The sequence below is a fragment of the Pan paniscus genome, chromosome 9 (assembly GCF_029289425.2).
Source record: "Pan paniscus chromosome 9, NHGRI_mPanPan1-v2.0_pri, whole genome shotgun sequence".
Classification (NCBI taxonomy): Eukaryota; Metazoa; Chordata; class Mammalia; order Primates; family Hominidae; genus Pan; species Pan paniscus.
In genome coordinates, this window is record NC_073258.2 from 61,928,156 (window position 1) to 61,950,798 (window position 22,643).

The 22,643-nt window shown below is 49.1% G+C and overlaps 1 protein-coding gene across 1 annotated transcript; it reads left to right on the top strand.

Annotated features, from left to right (window-relative positions):
* Positions 1–259: 259 nt before the first annotated feature.
* Positions 260–20,221, top strand: MS4A15 (membrane spanning 4-domains A15). Its single transcript, XM_024930835.5, has 7 exons — positions 260–451; positions 7,116–7,354; positions 10,956–11,078; positions 14,716–14,772; positions 16,817–16,909; positions 17,262–17,375; positions 19,038–20,221. Exons 2-7 carry the CDS (start codon positions 7,130–7,132, stop codon positions 19,146–19,148), a joined length of 723 nt encoding a protein of 240 aa, XP_024786603.1. The 5' UTR covers positions 260–451; positions 7,116–7,129; the 3' UTR covers positions 19,149–20,221.
* Positions 20,222–22,643: the final 2,422 nt, after the last annotated feature.

Here is a 22,643-nt window from a genome sequence, read left to right on the forward strand (position 1 = left end):
TTGAGGTCGGGGCATGGAAAAATACGGAGGCACTGTGTGTATGTTATTTGTGCATAAGAATGTAACTCCTTGGCTCTAAAAACAGGACAAGGAGTGAAGTGTGTCATAAGGAACGCTGAAAACAGCCTCCTAAGAATGTGGTTTGAGAGCTTTTGCAGGGCCGCAGGTGTCTCATGACCCCACCTCAAAAAGCCATCTAGCGGATGTTTGTGGTTTAACAAGCCCTTTCAATAAATACTTGGCGGACAGATGCTGGGGCAGGCTCTCACAAGGGCAGGCTCTCAGAAGAGCTGCCCCCACCCCCTCTCCCAGACCCCTTCAGCTGAAATTGTCTAAGAACTCATTCTTGGCGTTCACTGCAAGCTATAAGCTCTGCAAGTGGTGACCCCGACGTGATCGCCTTGAAGTTACGCGTGAAGGAGGAAAACTCATCAATTTTCGGAGAATCCCGGTAAGGGACAGTCCTGACTCCCGTCAGGAGGATGGGACCCACGCGTAAAATATCAGGGGCTGGATTATCATAGGTCAAGAAATGACCAAAGAACAGAAAGTGTTTTTTAAAAACAGTGCGACAGCTACTTAAGGCTAACCAGTGCACTGCAGAGCCTGGAGCTCTACACAACGCTATGATCTTAATTCGGCAGGAATGCCCTTGGTTTCCTGATCAAGGAACCTTAGACTTGAGTTATGGAGCAGGTAGGTCACTGCCTGAAAACAGGATATGAGCAAGGTCATTTTACTGAGGTTATTGTTTTGACCACCTGGGCGCTGGTACACTCGGTGTTGTATCCTCTTTATCTGCCAGATTGCAGTGGGTCAGACCGCCCGTCTTCTCTGCCTGAAGGGAATTCAGGAGGTTTAAAGGAGAAGGAAGAACAGGAACCAACCAGGACAGCGGGAGGCGGGCGGGGGGTCCTCTCTCTACTTCATTCCCTTCTGTAGGGCATAAGGAGGATATTTTTTTCTAGTGATGATGAGGACGGACCGGAGCCTTTTCCTCCCCCTATAGAAAAGCCATTGCCCTCTTTTCCTCCACCCTTAAAGGGACCTGTATTCTTTGGCCCCGTTCAGGCAATGGCGCCTCCCATCCCCCTTGAGGAGACTGGAGGCCGCCCAAGAGATGGTTCTTGGATAAGACCTCCAGTCAGTGAATATCTATATGATCGGGTGGCCGCGTCCTCAACGCCGACTCCTCGTCAAACTTCCTTAGTAGAGGGGTGCCTCCAAGAGGGACTTAGGAAGGGAGACTCTGAGGCGCTTTTTGGCGCATTCCCTGTTATTGTTCAAAACAACAGGAGATGGCATGAGAGTTTGCCTTTTACTGTCTTTAAAGAGTTAAAGAAAAGTATCCGTGAAAACAGTGTACATTCACCGTTTACGAAGGAGGTGATTGAGGCTCTGGGAAATGGCTATAAGATGACTCCACATGATTGGAAAACTTTGGTAAAAGTTTTGGTTTCAGCTGCAGAATATACTGTGTGGTGGAGTGAGTACAGTGATTTAGCCATGCAGCAGTCCTTGCAAAATTTGGATAATAATATCCCGATACAACTTGATATGCTATTGGGAACAGGGCCTTTTGCTTCAGCTCAGACTCAGGGTCAAGCAGGTGGCCATCTATTTCTTCAATGCTCACAGTTAGCAATACAAACATAAAAAAAAAAAATCCCGTAAGACAATCCCAGGGTTCCTTTATAACAGTTAAACAGGGTGCCACAGAAACATACATTAAATTTATCAACCGACTGCAAGCTGCAATTGAAAAACAGGTACCCCATCCTAAAGCTACCAAACTTCTTATGTTACAATTGGCTTTTGAAAAAGCAAATAAGGATTGTCAGACAGCAATAACTCCAGTCTAAGCCACTGCCACTGAAATCAGTGTGTTTATTAAAGCATGCCAAAATATAGGCACTACAACTCATCTGACTCAAACTTTTGCTGCAATAATGACCAGAACCACATATTATAATTGTGACCTAACCAGGCATATGGCAAAAAGAACCCTGCTACTGTTTTCCTACCTTTAAGCAAAAAACAATTTCATACTCTTCTAGCTTGTGCTCTTGATTGGCAAATCGCAATAGCTGACTTTATTGGTAATATCAGCTTTCATTTACCAGCCTCTAAGCTCCTGAACTTTTTACAAACTGTGCCTGTTAAATTTGTATCTATTGTTGTTTCTGAGCCCTTGCTTCATGCCACTACTGTCTTTACAGATGGTTTAGGAAAAACTGGAAGAGCAGCTACAGTGTGGCAATATGCCATGCAGAAATGGCAGCACAAAATCCAGGAACTTTTTAAAACTACGCAACAGGCAGAGTTAGGTGCCCTGATATTGGCCTTACAAACTTTTCCTCACCAAGACATAAACATAGTTAGTGATTCCGCTTATGCGGTGTGTAGTATTACTCATTTAGATCTTGCACATGTGAAGGACGTTACTAATGAACCCCTACTAGCTTTGTTTCTCGCAGCGTTAAGAGCTCCTCTGTGCCCATCATTGTGGGGAAAAGAAAGAGAGATCAGACTGTTACTGTGCCTATGTAGAAAAGGAAGACAAAAGAAACTCCATTTTGATCTGTACAAAGAAAAATTGTTATGCTTTGAGACGCTGTTAACCTGTAACTTTAGCCCCAACCCTGTGCTCACAGAAACATGGGCTGTATTGAATCAAGGTTTAAGGGATTTAGGGCTGTGCAGGATGTGCCTTGTTAACTATATGTTTGCAGACAGTATGCTTGGTAAAAGTTATCGCCATTCTCCATTCTCTATTAACCAGGGACACGATGCACTGCGGAAAGCCGCAGGGACCTCTGCCCAAGAAAGCCTGGGTATTGTCCAAGGTTTCCCCCGACTGAGACAGCCCAAGATATGGCCTCGTGGGATTGGAAAGACCTTACCATCCCCTAGCCCGACACCCGTAAAGGGTCTGTGCTGAGGAGGATTAGTAAAAGAGGAAGGCCTCTTTGTGGTTGAGATAAGAGGAAGGCCTCTGTTTCCCACATGTCCCTGGGAATGGAATGTCTCGGTGTAAAGCTGAGAACATTCGTTCTATTCTGAGATAGGAGAAAACTGCCCTGTGGCTGGAGGCGAGATATGCTGGCAGCAGTACTGCTCTGTTACTCTTTACTAACTGAGATGTTTGGGTAAAGAGAAACATAAATCTAGCCTACGTGCACATCTGGGCACAGTACCTTCCCTTGAACTTATTTATGACGCAGATTCCCTTGCTCACATGTTTTCCTGCTGACCTTCTCCCCACCATCACCCTGTTCACCCTGTTCTTCTGCCGCACCCCCCATGCCAAGATAGTGAAAATAGTAATCAATAAACCCTGAGGGAACTCGGAGACCGGCGCCGGTGCAGTTCCTCGCATGCTGAGTGTGCCGGACCCCTGGGCCCACCGTTCTTTCTCTGTACTTTGTGTCTTATTTCTTTTCTCAGTCTCTTGTCTCCACCTGACGAGAAATACCCACAGGTATGGAGGGGCAAGCCCCCTTCAATCATCACCCTCTTTACATCACACATATTCACTCTCATTCTGGGCTACCTGGTCCCTTATCAGAAGGGAACGCTCGAGCTAATGCTCTGGTACACACACAGATGTGGTTTGCAGACTCTCCTGCTTTTTTGCGAGTTCAAGCTGATCATGCTTTTTTCCATCAGAACGCCTGCAGTCTTAAACAACAGTTTCATTTAACACTTGCTCAAGCTCACATGATTATTAAAACTTATCCTGATTGCCAATGGCATTCTCTTTCCCCTTTTTCCTTAGGACTTGGTGCCAACCCACGAGGTCTGGTGCCTAATGCTATCTGGCAAACTGATGTTACTCAGTATCCACCCTTTGGACGTTTTAAATCTCTCCACGTTACTGTGGACACTTATATAGACCTAATACATGCTATCCCCCATGCCGGAGAAAAAACTAAAGATGCAGTTGCTCATTTGTTTGAATCTATTATGACTCCAGGCCTTCCACAAACTGTAAAACTGATAATGGCCCCTGCTATCTTAGTGCTCACTTTGGCTATGCATTGCAACTTTGGCAATAAGATCAACATACAACACCAGACTGGGATTCTCTGTAACTCAACCGGTCAGGCCATTATTAAACAAGCTCATCAAACTCGTAAAGTATATCTTAATAAACAAAAAAGGGGGAATATCGGGCCCTCTTCTCGAGAACAGGACCTGTCATTGGACAATCGACTGACAACGACGGTGATGACTCAGAAGGCACCTGACATTACCTGGGGACAGCTAAAGAAATTGGAATAACAGGAAACTATCCGGCTTGCAGGCATAGAAGCCTCTGTAACTGCAGAGAATCAGTTTCCTATGTATCTGGGGGTAATTGGGAAAACTTCTGAGAAAGTAAGACGACATAGATGTTGGGGTGGCTGGTAATTCTTGTCCTTTGCCAAGTGGGATCACCTCAAGAACATGTTTACTGGAGTCATGTTCTAAATCCCCCTGTTTTTAATGTTATTTCATGGTGGGATGCTGACCTGCCTTTGTCATCTAATGATACTTCTTGGACAAGAGGTCGATGGATGCCCCTGTCTTACCCTTCAGTGGAAAATTTGGGATGGATTAAACTTAGTAACTCCTTGGTTGTATTGTCTAGTAATCCCCCTCTTTGTTTTTCCACAATAGCACATGCTAAGTGTGTTACTCTTATTCTTCAGGAGTATCTTTACTATCAGCCTAAAAGGGATGCTAAGCTTGCAAACTTGACCTTTATTTCTGCTATTACCACTAATCTTACTGAGGTCTCTAATGAAGCTACACAAGTGCCTGATCTTCCTATATGCCGTCTGAGTAGGGACTGGCAATATAAGTTTGAGGCCATTCAGTGGTCTCCATCCAGACAGCCTGCGCCATGTCAAGGGCCTCTGTTTGATAATGGCACCTTACTTGATTGGAGTCCCCATGGTTATCTTATGTCTGCAAATCAGACTATTGGATCTGGGAGTCCCCAATAAGTCTATCACCTGGTCAGAGTACAGGCTTTCAGGACCAATATTACAACTAAAAGGGAAACAAGCTTTAAGCCCTGCTCATACCCAAATTTGGAGATTAGAACTTCCTTTTTTCGAATGGGTTCTTTCACATGATGAGTATATTACTAGCAGTGGCAATTATACCCTCTGTTTCCATAATAATGTTACTGACACAGTTGTGATTTGTACTACACACTCATATACTTTTGTTTGGGCAAAGTGTTCCTAATATAGAGCAGAATCGATCCTTTTATAGTAGTAAAGTCTCTTCCAGTAGTTAGTATGCTACATGCCTGTCTCATCGAAATGTTACATAGTTAAATATAACCTATGTCATGATCTTAAAATGGCGTGCAGAATTTTGGCTGCCTGTAAATTTAACCTGGAGCTGGGAAGGAGATTCAACCCTGCAGCTGTTTAGAAAAGCACTGTCTCATACTCAGAAAAAAAGATTTCTGGCCACTTTAATTGCTTTTTTAGTCTCAGCTACTATTATATTAGCAACTGCTGCTACTGCAGCTGTTTTTCTAACAAAATCTATTCACACAGCTTCAGTGGTGAACCACATGGTATATAATGTAACCCATAAATTTCAAAGACAGGTAAATATTAATCAAACTACTCTGTCTCACCTGGAGGCTCTTAAAGCCGCTGTTGAATGGCTGGGGGATCAGCAGCAGGCATTCATTACCCATCAACATTTATATTGTAATTGGCAATATAATTCTATCTATGTCACACCTCTGCCATATAATAGCTCCCAATATGCTTGGGAGAGAGTGAAAACACACCTGCAAGAGGCTTATCACAATCATTAGTCTTCTCAAATTCCCACTCTTAAGTGTAAATTTAAAAAACAACTTAAAAAATGGTCACAGCAATTATAAACAAATACCCTTCAACAATTATAAAAAGGCTTTCAATAGTTAAACCCAAACACTTAGTTATCTGGGTTAAACATACACATTTGGGTAACGGCCAATATACTTATTCTTTTTTGTATTTGTTTGCTAGGTATGTACAAATGGCTCTGTGCTGTCACTCAGTGCATCTATAACCAAGAAAAAGCAATAAAAGCTTACCTCGCTTTAAATAACCAACATACTCTAAAAATTAAAGAAGGGGGAGATGTTGAGGGTGCACGGCAACATATCCAAGCTTATGTACATGGCATTTGAGGTCGGGGCATGGAAAAATACTGAGGCACTCTGTGTATGTTATTTATGCATGAGAATGTAACTCGTTGACCCTAAAAACAGGACAAGGATTGAGGTGTGTAATAAGGAACGCTGAAAACAGCCTCCTAAGAAGGTGGTTTGAGAGCTTTTACAAGGTCATAGGTGTCTCATGACCCTCAAAAAGCCATCTAGTGGATGTTTGTGGTTTAACAAGCTCTTTCAATAAATACTTGGCGGACAGATGCTGGGGTGGACTCTCTCAGAAGAGCTCCCCGCCACCCCTGCTCGAGGCCCACTCAGCTGGAATTGTCTAAGAACTCATTCTTGGCGTTCACTGCAAGCTATAAACTCTGCATAAAGTTTCCATATCTACACATTTCTTGGCTACATCAATGGTAATTGCTTGGGTGGCCAAATAGAAAGCTTCCCACAGCAGGTGGGAAGTTCCCATACCCAGGGGAATTATTGACACTAGCTCAGTAGTTGAGAGCTGAGAGGCAGGAAGTGGCAGTGAGTCCTGGTCTAGGAGTGAAGAAACCGGTACTCTAGCTAAGCTCTACCTTGCACTAGCTGTGTGTCCTTAGGTAAGTCACTTGCCCTTTCTGGGAAAAGAAGGGCATTTAAATATACACTCCTCCAAAAGGAGCTTTCCACATAATATAGCTCAGAGATTAAGAGCAAGGCCTCTGAAACCAGAGAGACTAGAATTCAAATCTCAGTCTTACCCCACCTACAGGCCGTTGACCTCAGACATCTTTCACTTCTCTGAGTCTCCGCTTCCCCAGCTTTGATGAGAGCGTTTGGGGCCATCCTGGCAGGGCTGCAGTAAGCAAGGGAAGTAGGCACGTTGCTTATCAACTAAAAAGCTTTATGCACATGGGTGACAATCATCATTGCCATTATTATCTCCCAAGCCTTTGTTTTCCAGGCTCTCTGAGCACGATGTCTGCAGCTCCCGCCAGCAATGGAGTGTTTGTTGTCATCCCGCCAAACAATGCCAGTGGCCTCCGCCCACCTCCAGCCATTCTGCCCACATCCATGTGCCAACCTCCAGGGATTATGCAGTTTGAGGAGCCACCGCTGGGGGCACAGACACCAAGGGCCACACAGCCACCTGACTTGCAGCCCGTGGAGACATTCCTGACAGGAGAGCCCAAAGTTTTGGGGGTAAGAACAGCCTCTCTGCACAACCTGAGGCAGGTAGTGAGTATCCCAGCACCGGAACATTCATGCATGTTTTGGAGAGGGGAGAAGGCAGTTAACAAATATGTAGTAATGACTCAAAGATTCAGCCATGCACCAGGTAGACAAGCACCCTTCCCGCATAAAGTTCACAGAGAGTAAACCAGTAAACAAATGACTCAGAAACCTCCAAAGAGAAAAGTAAGGTTGAAAATGATGACTAGGGCTAAGGGGAATACTAGCGAGGGTAGGTGGAAACTTCTCTCTGGGGAGATGACATTTAAGCCCAAACCTGGCTGTTAGATTGAAGCCAGCCAAGGGAATAGCTAGTGGAAGGGCTGGAGAGGGAGGGCTCACCAGGTAGAGTGCAAAGGCCTTGGGAATGAGTGTGGCTGTTAAAGGAAGAGGTGGAAGCTCGCCATAGCTGGAATGTAATGAGCAAAGGAAAGGGGGAGATGAGATGGAATGAAAGTGGTAGATGAAAGTCAGCCCTGATAGAGCTGAAGGCACATGAAGGATTTCAATCTCAGATGGCCTTGAGCTATTGGTCTCAATAAAATACTGAAGTCATAAAATATTAGGTAGAGATAGAAAGATACATACACACATTTGCACGTGTGTGTGTATACATGTAGCGTTAAAAAGAAAAGCTTTAGGCCAGGTGAGGTGGCTTACGCCTGTAATCCCAGCACTTTGGGAGGCCGAGGCAGGCAGATCATGAAGTCAGGAGATCAAGACCAACCTGGCCAACATGGTGAAACCCCGTCTCTACTAGAAATACAAAAATTAGCTGGGTGTGGAGCTGTGTGCCTGTAGTCCCAGCTACTCGGGAGGCTGAGGCAGGAGAATTGCTTGAACCCGGGAGGTGGAGGTTGCAGTGAGCTGCGATCATGCCACTGCACTCCAGCCTGGGTGACAGTGTGAGACCCCATCTCAAAAAAAAAAAAGAAAAAGAAAAGCTTTAAACAAATTAAATTTAGCAGAGTTTATGTGAGCTAAGAATAATTCAGGAATCTGGCAGCACTCAAAACCAGAAGAGGTTCAGAGAGCTCCATCCAGCTGTGTGAGCAGTAAGCTCTTATAGGCCAAACACAGAAGTGAAGTAGAGAAATCTCCCGATCAGCTGCAGCTAGGTGTCTGCCTTATTTGGGCATGATGTCATGAGGCATTTGCCTTATTTGGGCATAGTCTGATCAGTTGGCTGAAGCTGTTTGTCATTAGCTGAAACCCAGCTATCTGTTACAAAAATATACTCCTAGGTTAGGTTTCAGTGTGTTTATGTACTGGTTGGGTTGCAGTTTGTTATGTAGGAACTCAAATTATGGAGACAGGCTAAAGGCCGCCTGCTATTTTAATTATATACACACATATGTAGATTCTTCAGTATGTTCCTTGGCCTCAGTTTCTCCAAGTAGAAGATGAAAGCATAGATTAAGCAATGGTGATGATGATGAAGGTGAAGATGATGACAGCTCTTACTTATGAAGCATCTCTGAGAGGTGCACGTACTGTGCCGGGGACTTTGCATGCATCATCTCACTAGATTCTCAGCACCACCTTGTAAGAAGGGGATCATCGTTCCTGTTGGACAGATTACGAAACTGAGGTTTCTTAAGACTAAGTCATTTGCCTAAGGCCACACAGCTGATAAATGGCATCCTGTAAACTAGGGATGGCTGACCCTAAAGTTCTACTTTCAACCCCTCTGCTTTGTGGCGTCCAGGACCTCTGGCTCAATCATGCTGGAATTCTATCCTAATAGCTGCATCACATCCATTGGTGCAGAGGGGGACTGGACTGGGGGCACAGACACCAAGGGCCACACAGCCACTGACTTGTGGCCCATGGAGACAGTGGACAAAGAGGGGGTCAACAATTGCTGGAATTTCGAAGCCTCAAAGCAGACCCTGGGAACCAGAGCTCTCCCCCTCCAAAAAAAAAAAAAAATTGATGAGACAAACAAACTGCTGAAAAGCACAAAAAAGTGGAAAATACAAATAAGAGTTATGGAATGCCACCCACTAAGAATACCACTGCAGACTTAGCTGGCCTGCCGCCTCATAGCTGGGACACTTCGGGCAAGTTACTGAACATCTCTGACCTTCAGTTTCCTCATCTCCAAAATCAGGATAATAATAACCTACCTCTGGCCAGGCGCAGTGGCCCACGCCTGTAATCCCAGCACTTTGGGAGGCCAAGATGGGTGGATCACCTGAGGTCAGGAGTTCGAGACCAGCCTGGCCAACATGGTGAAACCCCGTTTGTACTAAAAGTACAAAAATTAGCCAGGTGTGGTGGCAGGCACCTGTAATCCCCACTACTCAGGAGGCTGAGGCAGGAGAATCACCTAAACCTGGGAGGCAGAGTTTGCAGTGAGCTGAGATGGTGCCATTGCACTCCAGCCTGGGAAACAAGAGTGAAACTCCTTCTCAAAAATAATAATAATAATAGTAATAACCTACCTCTTCTCATTAGGATTAAATGAGACCACATCTGTAAAACCCCCAGCACAGTGCTTAGCATAGACAGGCATTCAATAAGCGGCAGCTGGTGTTTCCCAAGGCATAATGGCAGTAGCTGTGGTTGTCTATCCACAGGGGAAAGATCTAAGGAAGGGGAGCAACGCTGGCGACTTGGACACCATGCCATGCTGTGCCCTGTGAGGACACTGAAAAGATGAAAGACGTATAGCTGAAGAGAAAAAGAAGCTGAAGATTCAGGGGCTCATGTCCATGAATATCCAAATACTTGGCACTCATGTTAGAAAGAAATATATATTCCACGTGATGCTGACATGACAATTCTAGTTGTTCCCAGTCAGAACTGCCCATAAAAGGACCATGCTGGTTTGGGTAGTGGTGAGTACTGGTCACTGGAGTCCCCGTGAAAGTCACGGAGCCGGAAGTGGCTCCTGGGCTCCCAGGGCTGGATTCCAGCGGTCTTCAACATCTCTTTCCACTCAGTTCCGGAATTCAATAGTTACCCAAAACGTTGCAATGTTTCTGCTATTTGGCAGACCTTACTAGAAGCTCACACTTGGGAAAACCATCCCACTTCTGGGCATAGACTAGTAGGGTGCTGGTAAACCAACTCTTAGAAAGAGAAAAAATCCCACTGGAGATTTCAGCAGGCTGAGAGGCAGCTGCTGCACAGGGCTAGGACGATCAGTGATGGACACGGAAATTGTGTGATGGACGCTGCAGATTGACAGGGTGGTGGGAGATGAGGAAGGGCAAGGTGAGGCATGCGGTGCAGGGAATGTTGGGCCATTGAACCGAGTCCTGAGAAAGCCAGGTAGGGAGGGACACAGCGATGCTTGAGATCCATGGATCAGAGCAGAAAGCAGGAGGCAGGCTGGCTGAGAGAGCTGTGCTTTGTGGGTCCCGTAGGCTGCGGGGAACTAGCTTTCTCCTTAAAAGTGTCTATTGGTTTCTGTAATAATATCGCCTCTAAAGAACAGAATCTGAGTTTCTTTCCCAGTCGCCAACAAGCTGGAGGAGGGCAGGACCAGCCACGCTCTCCGCGGGGCCGGCAGGGGGCGGTGTGGAACAGGGCCCGCAGCACTGAGCCTCGGGGCTTCCCGCAGACGGTGCAGATCCTCATCGGCCTCATCCACCTGGGCTTTGGCAGCGTGCTGCTCATGGTTCGCCGCGGCCACGTGGGCATCTTCTTCATCGAGGGCGGCGTCCCCTTCTGGGGAGGAGCCTGCGTGAGTGCCGGGGCCATGGAGAGGGAGGGTAGGGGGATGCTGCCCAGGCTCACCTCTCCCCCACGCGCCCACCCCCACCATCCTCCTGGGCACAGCCTCTCCTAGGTGGGGGCCTGGAGGCACTTCCTAGAAGAACTAGAGTCTAAATCTAACTCCTTGCCGGAAACGCTCACCATAAACTTGAGCCTGACCCCACCCCTGAGGATCAAAAGCTCCCAGCAAACAGCCAGAGAAGCTGCCAAAAAGGACGGGAAAGGCGGGGCACGGTGGCTCATGCCTGTAATCCCAGCACTTTGGGAGGCCGAGGCAGGCAGATCACTTGAGGTCAGGAGTTGGAGACCAGCCTGACCAACATGGTGATACCCCGTCTCTACTAAAAATACAAAAATTAGCCGGGCATGGTGGTACATGCCTGTAATCCCAGCTACTTGGGAGGCTGAGGCAGGTGAATCGCTTTAACCCGGGAGGCGGAGGTTGCAGTGAGCTGAGATCTTGCCACTGCACTCCAGCCTGGGCAACAGAGCAAGACTCCATCTCAAAAAGAAAAAAAAAAGGGATGGAGGGCATCAGGGCTGGGTCCAAACCACCTGCACTGCCCAGATCCTAAGCCTCACCCTGCAACCAAACCCCTCCTGCAGAAACCCTCTAGCTCCCTGAGTTGGGTCCCAGCCCTCCAGGAGCTCTGTCCCCTGGGAGTCCAACCAGCTCTGAAGCCCCTGAGCCCATTCCTTTGACCTACTTCCGGCCAAACTGGCCACTCACCCATGCCGGAAAACAGGCAGGTGAGTCCCTGTCACTGCCAACATTAAAGGGCACTTGAGTGTATACCGTGAACCTTGGTGTTTGCACCCCCATCAATACATCACCAGAGCCTCCAGCCGCCCCAAGAAAGCACAGGCCTCAGGGTCAGGTCAACGGGGTCTGAATCTCAGCTTCACCGCATGTTAAGATGGAGTCCCTTGGGCATGTCACTGAATCTCGAGACTCAACTTCCTCATCTAAAACTTGGGCTCATAGATCTGGCCCTGCCTACCTCATAGTTTGCAGAGGAAATCGAGAGATAATGTGCATGGTGAGTGGATTACTAACGCTAAAATTCTGCACCAAATGGTGACTGTTGAGCAAGTCCCTTTTTCGAGAGAAAGCCAGAGATTTGCATAAAAGGGGTCTCAATTGTGTGAGTGTTGGTTCCAGAACCGAGGCACAGTGACTTTCTTCCCCTGCCCAGGCTGCCTCCAGCAAGAGCACAAAATCCACCAGAATGGGGTTCAGGGAGGACAAAGTGGCTGACACATCACAACCAGATCAGGATGGTCACCTGGCCATCCTTGGGGACAAGCTCTGGCGCTTTGAATGGTACCCCTGACCTGAAGGTGGAGGAAAATTTTGCAATTGGGAGAACCCATGGGGAGAAATCACAACAGGAAGAAACAAAGGGGTCACTTTCCCCTCTGAGCCCCCTCCTGCCAGGCTTTATCACAAATATGCCCAGTAAAGCTTCAAAAATGGGAGAAGGAACAAAAGCAAAAACTTGATTTTCAATCTCAGGAGACATGAGCGTCAGGAGATCCTGGCAGGACACCTGTGAGCTCCAACATTTAATCATTGTGTTGGATCTTCACATCACTGATGTCTGGGGACCCCTGAAAGTACAGGGGTATTATGTGCATTTTTCTAGAAAGCAGGCTCATAGCTTTTCTTGGAGGCTCAAAGGAGACATTAGTTGAAAATTCCCAGAATTCCAGGATGGTGGATGACTTGGAAGGAAAGAGGCAGTCAGCCGGCATGCGGGTGCAGCCAGGCCTCCTTCTCTGTATGAACCTGGGCAAGTTGCTGCCTGTCTCTGGGGCTTGACTTTCTCATCAATAAGACATCATGCCTGTCTCCAGCCCAGAGAGCCGGATTCTAAACCCAGCTGCCCTCTTGACAACTCCGCTTGATGCTGAAAAGGCAACTCAGTATATCAAAATGAAACTCTTGATTCCTGCCATAGGCTTGTCCCCAGCCCTATCCCTCCTATCACCTCCTCATCTCAGCAAATGGCACCTCCAGCCACCCAACTGCCAAAGCTAAACATATCCCAAGAATTGTCCTAGAGTCTTCTTTCCCTGCTGCGCATCCACCCCAGCAGCAGGTCGCGCCGGATTGCCCTCCAGAGCATAGCCTGAGTGTGTCCGCTTCTTCCCACCCCCATGGCCACCATGCTGAGCTACACCTGCTTGAGACCTGTAGGGACTCCTTCCTGGTCCTCTGTCTCCGTGTCACCCCAGGGCCTCCTCCACCCACCGCTGACCCTGCGGTCTCCCCAGCATGGCAGCTGAGTGCCCCCTGCAAATTGCAGACCTGCTAAGCTGCAGGCCCAGAGTGGCGCAGCGCTGCTCAGCTCCACCCTCTCAGCTCAGCAGACGCAGGGCCAGCCCCACCTCAGTGTGTCAGGCGACTGCCAAGTACATAGGTGCCATGATGCAGGTCCCTGGGCTATCCTTATGGATAGCCTCGTGCCTGGCTGTTGTCATCCCAGCTCACAGAGACAACCCTGACACCCACCCAACCTCGAGTAGCCCCAGTGACCGCTATGACTTCATCACAGCTCTTAGCACCACTGTCTGTACTTTTCTTCACTGTTTGCTAAGTGTCAGTCTTCCCCAGTTAGAATATAAGTTCCGGCCGGGCACGGTGGCTGATGACTGTAATCCCAGCACTTTGGGAGGCCGAGTCAGGTGGATCATGAGGTCAGGAGTTCAAGACCAGCCTGACCAATATGGTGAAACCCCATCTCTACTAAAAATACTAAAATTAGCTGGGTGTGGTGGCGGGCGTCTGTAGTCCCAGCTACTTGGGAGGCTGGGGCAGGAGAATCACTTGAACCCGGGAGGCGGAGGTTGCAGTGAGCCGAGATCATGCCACTGCACTCCAGCCTGTGTGACAGAGCAAGACTCCATCTTAGAAAATAAAATTAAATTAAAAAAAGCTCCTTGAGGGCAGAGATCTGGTCTGCCTTATTCAACTCTGTTATGTTCCTGGCACATAACTGCCACTCAGAAAATATTTGGTTTTTCTGTTTTTTGTTTTGAGACAGAGTCTCACTCTGTCCCCCAGGCTGGAGTGCAGTGGCACTATCTTGGCTCACTGCAACCTCCGCCTCCCAGGTTCAAGTGATTCTTGCTCCTTAGCCTCCCGAGTAGCTGGGATTACAGGTGCACGCCACTCTGCCCAGCTCATTTTTGTATTTTTAGTAGAGACTGGAGTTTCACCATGTTGGCCAGGCTGGTCTTGAACTCTTGACTTCAAGAGATCCTCCCACCTCGGCCTCCCAAACTTCTGGGATTACAGGCATGAGCTCACTCAGTTCAGCCTCACTCAGTAAATGTTTGATGAGTGAATGTTTGAAGGAACAATGCCTTCCCCATGAGGCCCTGATGATATGACGTCAGTGAAAACACTCACCTTGTAAGCCACAGCCCTAGTTCTCTGGACAGGGGACCCCTGCCGAGAGACCCCAAGGTGCCTGCCTGGCAGAGAAAGTGGCATCAGGAGGCTGTTGTCTCTCCCTGGCACCTCTTGACAGATCCCAAGCAGGGTCTGCCCTGCCCAGGGTCCTGGCTGAGGCCTCACCTGGTCCCCTCTCCCCATACAGTTCATCATCTCCGGATCCCTCTCAGTGGCAGCCGAGAAGAACCACACCAGTTGCCTGGTGAGTGTGAACAGGGGGACCCAGGGGCGGGGATGAAGCCACAGCTAAATCTCACTCTACCCTGCCCCTCCCATCCACTCACTCCTTCAGCTCATTCCCCAGCACTTCAGGGGACCTGCAAAGTGCCAGGGGAGGGGCACCACCCAGGCAGACCAGACGCAGACTGTGCATGTCCAGGAGAAGAAGACAGGGATACTCTTTCAATACACAAGCCAGGGTGGAAAGTGAGGTCCATGCTCATGGTCATTCCGAGAAAGGAAAGATGCCAGAAGATCTCCTGTAAGAGTCCTGCTGGGCCTTGGTGAGCAGAGAGGACTTAGAAATACCACAGGGAAAGCTGGAGAATGCACGGAGGAGTGTGGGCAGGGTCGCCACTGAAACCACGCCTGGCTCCATCCAACGAAGGCAAAGGTAGGAGAAGGAAAGTGGAAAGAAATTAGACAGAGAGATTTAATCCCATCATGGGGCTGGATTGTGGAAGGCTTGGTGCCTTCTGCAGGCACTGGGAGGCGATGGAGGCTTTGAACAGGAGGGTATGAGCTTTATGTCAGGCTCAGAGAACACGGCAATGAAGATCATGAACATGGCAGCGAAGGTCATGAACATAGCAGTGAAGGTCATGGCATTTACCTTCTGGTGCCTTGTAGACACCCGTAAAGCAAACTAACAAAGATAGTTGCCAAGCATGAGAAGTGCTGAAAGGAAGCAGGCAGGATAATATGAGTCATTCTAAGCTCAGCTGGGACGGTCTGGAGTCCCTGAGCAGGTATCACGGAACCGAGTCTTCACAGTTCAGAGGGCAACAACCATGGAAGAGCCCGGTCGGGAAACGCCATGGCTGGACAGGGGACCAGAGTGCCGGACCATCACAGGCAAGGGGTGGGCCGAGAGGGAGAGGCCGGGGAGGTGACTCAGAGCCTAAATGCCAAGTTCAGGATTTGTTTTAAGGACAATGAGAGACCACAGAGGCTTCAGCAGGGTATTCCTTGCCCTGTTTCCATACTTGAGAGGTATCCCAGGTGCTGGGCAGAGAATGGGTTGTGGAGGGGCAGGACTAGAAGCGAGGACTCTCCGGACCAAACCCAGTGTCCCCCAGGCCGTGAGCTCCAGGAGGACAAGACCTGACTTACTCTCTCCTGGACTCACAGCACTTTGCATAGTGCCTGGCATGCAGTAGGTGCTCAATAAAAGCTTTTGGCTTAATCAATTAATGGATTTCTTGTGAGGCTGTTCTGATCTCAATGACCTCCTGATTGCCATTTAAAAAGAAGAATCAGGGGTCTTTAAACCTGAAGAGGTCCTAGAGTCCCCAGCCCACCCATGAATGTTTCCCCTTGGGGCAGTTTAACCAGAAGGCTCCAGCTACGGGTCACGAGACCGTCAGGTTCGGGCTGCAGGGGGATGGTGACCCCTGGGTGGCTGCCTGGACCACCCCAGGAGTCACTTGCCCTGCACGCTGTTTAGACCCTGGAGTCCTAGGCCTCTCAGCCCACCCAGACTTCAGACCTTCAGCTCCTGCCTCTCCTGTCTCCCCTGCCTGGTGCCCCACCAGTGTCTGCAGTGCCTCACTCCGCCAGCCGCTTCCTGGAACCTCATGGAAATGAACTCAACCCCTCTCCCAACCAGGCCTCAGTGTCCACAGCAAAGGGCCTCCCCCAACCCATGCCCCTGAGCAGGCCTCAGCTGCAGCTTCTCCTGCGAGGTGCTGGGCCTGGGGGTGAGGGAGCCACAGTACGGGGTAGGCTGGAGGCTGCAAACTCCACCCAGAAAGGCTGTAAAGGAGGTGGTGCCCTTCTCCCTAGCAGCTTCCAAGAAGATGAGAGAAGGAAAGAGAGACAACAAGACCTCCTCCCGAGGTCCCAGGGGAGGAGAAGAGAAAAGGGGAGCAGTCAATGAGAACACAGCTGCGTGCAGGGTGGTGTGGCCACTGCCTCCTTGGCTGTGGGAGGCAGCGTGCTGGGGGCTGGGCAGCTGAGCCACAGCCCCTGCCTTTTCTCCTTCTCTTTGCCTATTCCCTCTGCTCCTGTCTCTCTGCTCTCTGCAGGTGAGGAGCAGCCTGGGCACCAACATCCTCAGCGTCATGGCGGCCTTTGCTGGGACAGCCATTCTGCTCATGGATTTTGGTGTTACTAACCGGGTGCGTTGTCAGATGGCCCTCGGGGTGGGAAAACTTGGAAAATGATGCAGCCATGTCCAGGAGGGTAGGGAAGTGAGAGTTTGCAGCGCCAGGACGTTGGCAGGGCCTGCCAGTCCCTATAGACCCCATGAATCCATGGATCCTCTGAGCCTTCCCCAAGATAGGCATCAGAAGGAGCAAGGAGGCAGCCTGCAGGGTGAAGGGGAGGGTGCAGGACTGGCGGCAGGGGGACTGGCTCCAGGCACAGCTCTGCTCCCAACTAGCCGCGTGACCTTGGGCAAGTGGTTCTCACTCGGGGGACCCCCTTACTCTAGAACTCTGGGCTCACCTTTCTGTGGGTTTTGGTCCCCAGGATGTGGACAGGGGCTATCTGGCCGTGCTTACTATCTTCACTGTCCTGGAGTTCTTCACAGCGGTCATTGCCACGCACTTCGGGTGCCAAGCCATCCATGCCCAGGCCAGTGCAGTGAGTACCCCCACCCCCACCCCCACGTCCACTAAACCTGAGCTGAGCCTGTGTGGAAGGCAGTTGGCTGGGAGCGCGCTCTGCCTCCAGACCCCTCCCTCTGCACTCTGGGAAGCAATAAGAAGAGACAGCGCTAGGAAGGGTGTCCCATCCATGTCAGGGGGCCCAAAGAAGTCTTTGGGCTGGGCATGGTGACTCACACCCATAACCCCAGCACTTTGAAAAATGAGATGGGAGGATCTCTTGAGCCCTGGAGTTTGAGACAAGCCTGGGCAACATAAAAAGATCCTATCGCTACAAAAAAAAATGTATTTTTAATTAGCCACGTGTGGTGGTACATGCCTGTACTCCTAGCTAGTTGGGAGGCTGAGGCAGGAGGATCGCTTGAGCCCAGGAGGTTGAGGCTGCAGTGAGCTATGATCACACCACTGCCCTTCAGCCTGGGTGACAGAGGAAGGCTGTCTCTAAAACCAAAACAAAACCAAAGACGTCTTCGCAGGTCAGTGAAGACAGGACTGCTCTCCCCGTGGCACTGGGTGCACCAGCACCCACAGGGCCACTGCTCTGTGCAGCCCCACAGGCAGCCTTGCAGAATAGAAGGCCCAGGCTCAGGGCATGGGGGCAGTGCTGCACCCAGAGGAGTGAGACTTTTTGGAGTTCCCAGGCCACATGGGAGACAGGGGCATCAGGGAGGGCAGCATGATAGAGATGGAAATTAAGCTTTGATTTCCAAAAAAAATGGAGGACAGTGATGACAGAAAGGGGCTGGAGGGAGTGTTCAAGGCAGGGGAACCAGTTGGAGCAAAGGCTGCCTCGGGCAGGCAAATGCAGGCCACAGGGTGGGGTGCCCTTGGCAGGTGCACGATGGGATGCATTGAGGGTGAGGGGATTGAAGGTCTGAGCAGGGGAGTGAGCTGGTTCAGGGAAATCAGTCAAGAGGATTTGTCCAGTGCCGGAAGGTGGAGAGGGTGGACAAGCGGGGCTCGAGGCCAGGAAGCTGCAAGGAGGCTGGTGCCACGGTGCAGGCAAGAGAGAGCGAAGTCCTGAACCAGGCCAGGGCAGTCGGGAGAGAAAGAACAGCAGAGCCGGACGTGGTGGCTCATGCCTGTAACCCCAGCACTTTGGGAGGCCGAGGCAGGCGGATCATCTGAGGTCAGGAGTTCAAGACCAGCCTGGCCAACATGATGAAACCCCGTCTCTACTAAAAATACAAAAGATTACCTGGGCATGGTGGCAGGTGCCTGTAATCCCAGCTACTCGGGAGGCTGAGGCAGGAGAATAGCTTGAACCCAAGAGGCGGAGGTTGCAGTGAGCCGAGATCACGCCATTGCACTCCAGCCTGGGCAACAAGAGCAAAACTCTGTCTCAAAAAAAAAAAAGAAAAAAGAAAAGAAAAAAAAGAACAGCAGAACGTTAGTGCCTGGAGAAATGGGACTTTTGTCTGTTTTGTTCACTGCTGTACTCCCAATGCCTGGATCATAGCTGGCCCCAGTAAATGTTGTTTGAAATATTGGTTGCACGGAGAGCCCTGAGCATGTGATTCAGACTTGCGGAATTCAGTATCAGGGCGCTGTTCTCAGATTACCCACAAGGGGGCACTATTGAACCACTACCCTGAAGCTCCAGCGTCCTGCACGACGCTCAGTGCTGTTTTCTTTGCAGCCTGTGATCTTCCTGCCAAACGCCTTCAGCGCAGACTTCAACATCCCCAGCCCGGCAGCCTCTGCGCCCCCTGCCTATGACAATGTGGCATATGCCCAAGGAGTCGTCTGAGTAGCAGATGTGGCACCTGCGGGTGGAGTCCAGCCTTTTCCCTCTGGGCCCAGCCTCTCCCCACCCCCACCTTGTTCATCAGGGGCCAGCCCCATCCCAGCTGCCCTCCCTCACCACATCCACACATACTCCGGCATCTGAGTGAAGTGTCCCCAGGGACATCTCTCCCACACTTTCCCCAGTGCTTTCTTTCTAAAAGACACCCGGCTGACGTCAGGGGTGTGTGTCCTTCAGCTCCCTGAGCCCTGTCACCCTTCCAGGACACCCACCTTGTGCATCTAAGCATTTCTCTGCTCATTGGGGAAATCCTGGCCTCATTGGAGACTCAGGTTCGAGGCCTGCCCTGACCCTCGGGCCTCGGGAAGGTCAGAGAGCCCGGAATCCTCCAGAATGGAAGAGTCTGACTCTGGCATTCCACAGAGGTGCCGATACCAGGCCAAGGCCTCACAGCAGGGTAGTGGCCTGGCCGCAGGTCTCCTGGCCCCAAGATCAGCTCTGTCCTTTGTCATCTGTTGCCACATCCATGGAACTCAGGTTTCCTATTTGGAAACTAGAGTGTTGAACCAGATAAGGTTCATCAGGCCCTTCCAACTCCCCAGGCTCCCTGAAGTCCTGGGTCTAGGCCAGGCATTGTCCCCCCTGCTTCCTGGAAACCCTCATTTTCCTTGTCTGTAATATGAAGTCAGCATTGGCCCCGCCCCCCACCCCCTACCATCTCCCAAGGGAGGGGAGGTTGCAGGGGAGAGCTGCCGCCAGCCCACTCCTGAGGCACCACCACAGTCAGCATCGACAGGGGCACAGCAGTGGCAGTTTGGGACCTCCCTGTGCCTCTCAGCACTCCCTTCCCCACCCCCATAGCCCAAGGACAAGGCTACCACAGAAGGTTACCACGGGACCTGGGCTTCGTCTCCAGGGGACAAGGAGACACTGTCAGCCTGGTGTTCACCAGGCCTGGTAGATGAGATGGCTTGTCTCATCCACACCACAGAAGGAAATAAACCATGTGGCTTAAATTTTGAGCTGGTCTTGTTGCAATGACTTTTTCTTTTTAACCTCAGGGGCTTCCAAGGGTCATCCCATGTTTATCAGAGGACCTGGGTAACTATCCCACTGTCACAAAAGGGCACCTCTGGGTGCCTCGCTCTGTGTGGTGTAATCCTTACACTTACTCTGTCCCCATCTCGGTTCAAACAAACATGCCTTCATATCCCCACTCCACAACTAAGGACACTGAAGCTTAAAGGTGTTAAATTATATGCCCAAGGCCACCGAGCTAGTTAGGAGCAAAACTGGGATCCAAACCTAGTTCCATGTGACATCAGAGTCCGTGTTCTCACCACTTGGTCTCCCCTTAGTACAAACCTAAGTGCTTCCCACCAACCCCTTTTCCTCCTTCCTTCTGTTTCTTCATCCCCAAAACTAAGGCAGGGCTGCATTCCTCAACACACTCACTTCTTCTTCACCCAACAAACTCCCCCTCCTCCTTTAAGGCCCTATTTAAATGTTGCCCCTTCTGTGAAGTCTTCCCAAAGGAAGGGTGGTCCACGTGGTAGCTAAGTGCCGTGACCACAACACTGGAATGAGGGTGGGGCAAGGGAGGTGCCATTCAAGGGGACATTCACTCTCAGGATCATGCCAGTGCAGAGTTGGTGTAAGGGGTACAACAAGCTTTGGCTTTTACAATCAAGAAAGGAGACTCGAGGATTTAGAGCTTTGAGTTTAAGATCATGAAGTATAGAGTTGGAGGAAATGTACTTGAAGATTTAGGACCAGTTTTCTTGCCATATAAAGGAGACTAGAGACATTTCAGAACTGAGGGGAGGAGTTGGGGGAGAGAGAGGGAGAAAAAGAGAGAGGTTAGCCCCAAGCTGGGATTGCTTCCCTCTCTCCTCTGCTGACCAAATCCCTCAGGAAGTGTGTAGGCCAAAAACCACAGGTCCATTAAGAGGAATTAGAGACTACAAGGTCACTAGAGATGTCCCATATTCAGACAGCATGGAGCCACAACATAAAGATGGCTGGGGACTGTGCCTGGTGACACAATAGTCCTGCATTCCCATGTAGTGTATCAGTCCAAGCGTGAGAAAGCTCCCTGTGTTTCCTGAGCTGGCCAGTGGCCAGATGTGCAACGTGGATTACGTGAGGCTATAACTTTATAACAAATATGAGCAGCAAATAAGAGTGGGGACAGTGGCCACCACTGAGAGACCAGCAAGGACAAACTATACCTCAGCAGAGGCTAGCAAGGACAGATGAGGGCTAAGGGCTTATGGACTGGAAGTCATTGGAAGTGACTGAGTTATCCTCAATTGGCAAAATTAAGTTTTCTACCACTACTGAGAGTAAATGGGAGGTAGAGATATAATTTCTGTGAAAAAGAATGCTGAGAACTACAAAATGTTACTAAGAGAAATTAACAAAGATCTAAGTCAATGAAATGATATCCTATGTTCATGAACTGAGAAGCTCAAGTTTGTTAAAATGGCATTGATTTTCAAAATTTATCTATAAATTCAATATGATTCCATTCAAAATTTTAGCAGTTTATTTTGGGGAAATTGACAAGTCAATTCTAAAATTCATATGGAAATTCAAAGGATCTTAAAAAATACAAGAAAACTTAAAGACAAAGTTGGAGGATTTAAACAACCTGATTTCAAGATTTACTACTTAGCAATAATTTAGACAGCATAGTTTTAGCACAAAAATAGACAAAAAGACCAATGGAATAAAATAGAGAGAGCTCAGAAACAGACCCTCACATACAATCCTTTGATCTATGGCAAAGACACCCATAATTAAGTGGATAAATGACGTTCTTTTTAATCAATGGTGCTGAAGCAATTAGATATTGGCATAGAAAAAAATGCACCTTAATTCCTACCTCACACCGTACATAAAAATTAATTCAGGATGAGTCACAGATCTAAATTTTATAACAAAGCAAGCTTCTAAGAGAAAACATAGGAAAATATTATTTGGGGATAAGCAAAGATTTACTAAACTAGAAATGCAAAAAACACTAACCACAAAAGACATAAAAACCATGAAAGAAATTGGAGTTTATTAAAAATTAAGAGCTCTGTTTATCAAAAATCACATTGTAAGTGTGAAAATGCAAAACATATCCTGGGAGAGAATTTTGAAATGCATCATATCTGACATAGGTCTCATGTGCAGAACATATAAATAACTCCTAAAAATAATAAGTAGGCCAGGTGCACTGGCTCATCATGCCTGTAATCCCAGCACTTTGAGAGGCCAAGGTGGCTGGATCGCCTGAGGTCAGGAGTTCAAGACCAGCCTAGCCAACATGGTGAAACCTCGTCTCTATTGAAAATACAAAAATTAGCTGGGCATGGTGGCATGTGCCTGTAATCCCAACTACCTGGGAGGCTGAGGCAGGAGAATCACTTGAACCTGGGGGGCAGAGGTTGTAGTGAACTGAGATTGTGCCACTGTGCTCCATCCTGGACAACAGAGTGAGACTCTTGT

Excerpts from the sequence above, each read along its gene's own strand:
- MS4A15 (XM_024930835.5), top strand. The coding sequence starts at position 7,130 with ATGTCTGCAGCTCCCGCCAGCAATGGAGTGTTTGTTGTCATCCCGCCA. Across the intron at positions 7,355-10,955 it reads GAGAGCCCAAAGTTTTGGGG|ACGGTGCAGATCCTCATCGG; the intron begins GTAAGAACAGCC and ends GGCTTCCCGCAG. Across the intron at positions 16,910-17,261 it reads ATTTTGGTGTTACTAACCGG|GATGTGGACAGGGGCTATCT; the intron begins GTGCGTTGTCAG and ends TTTGGTCCCCAG.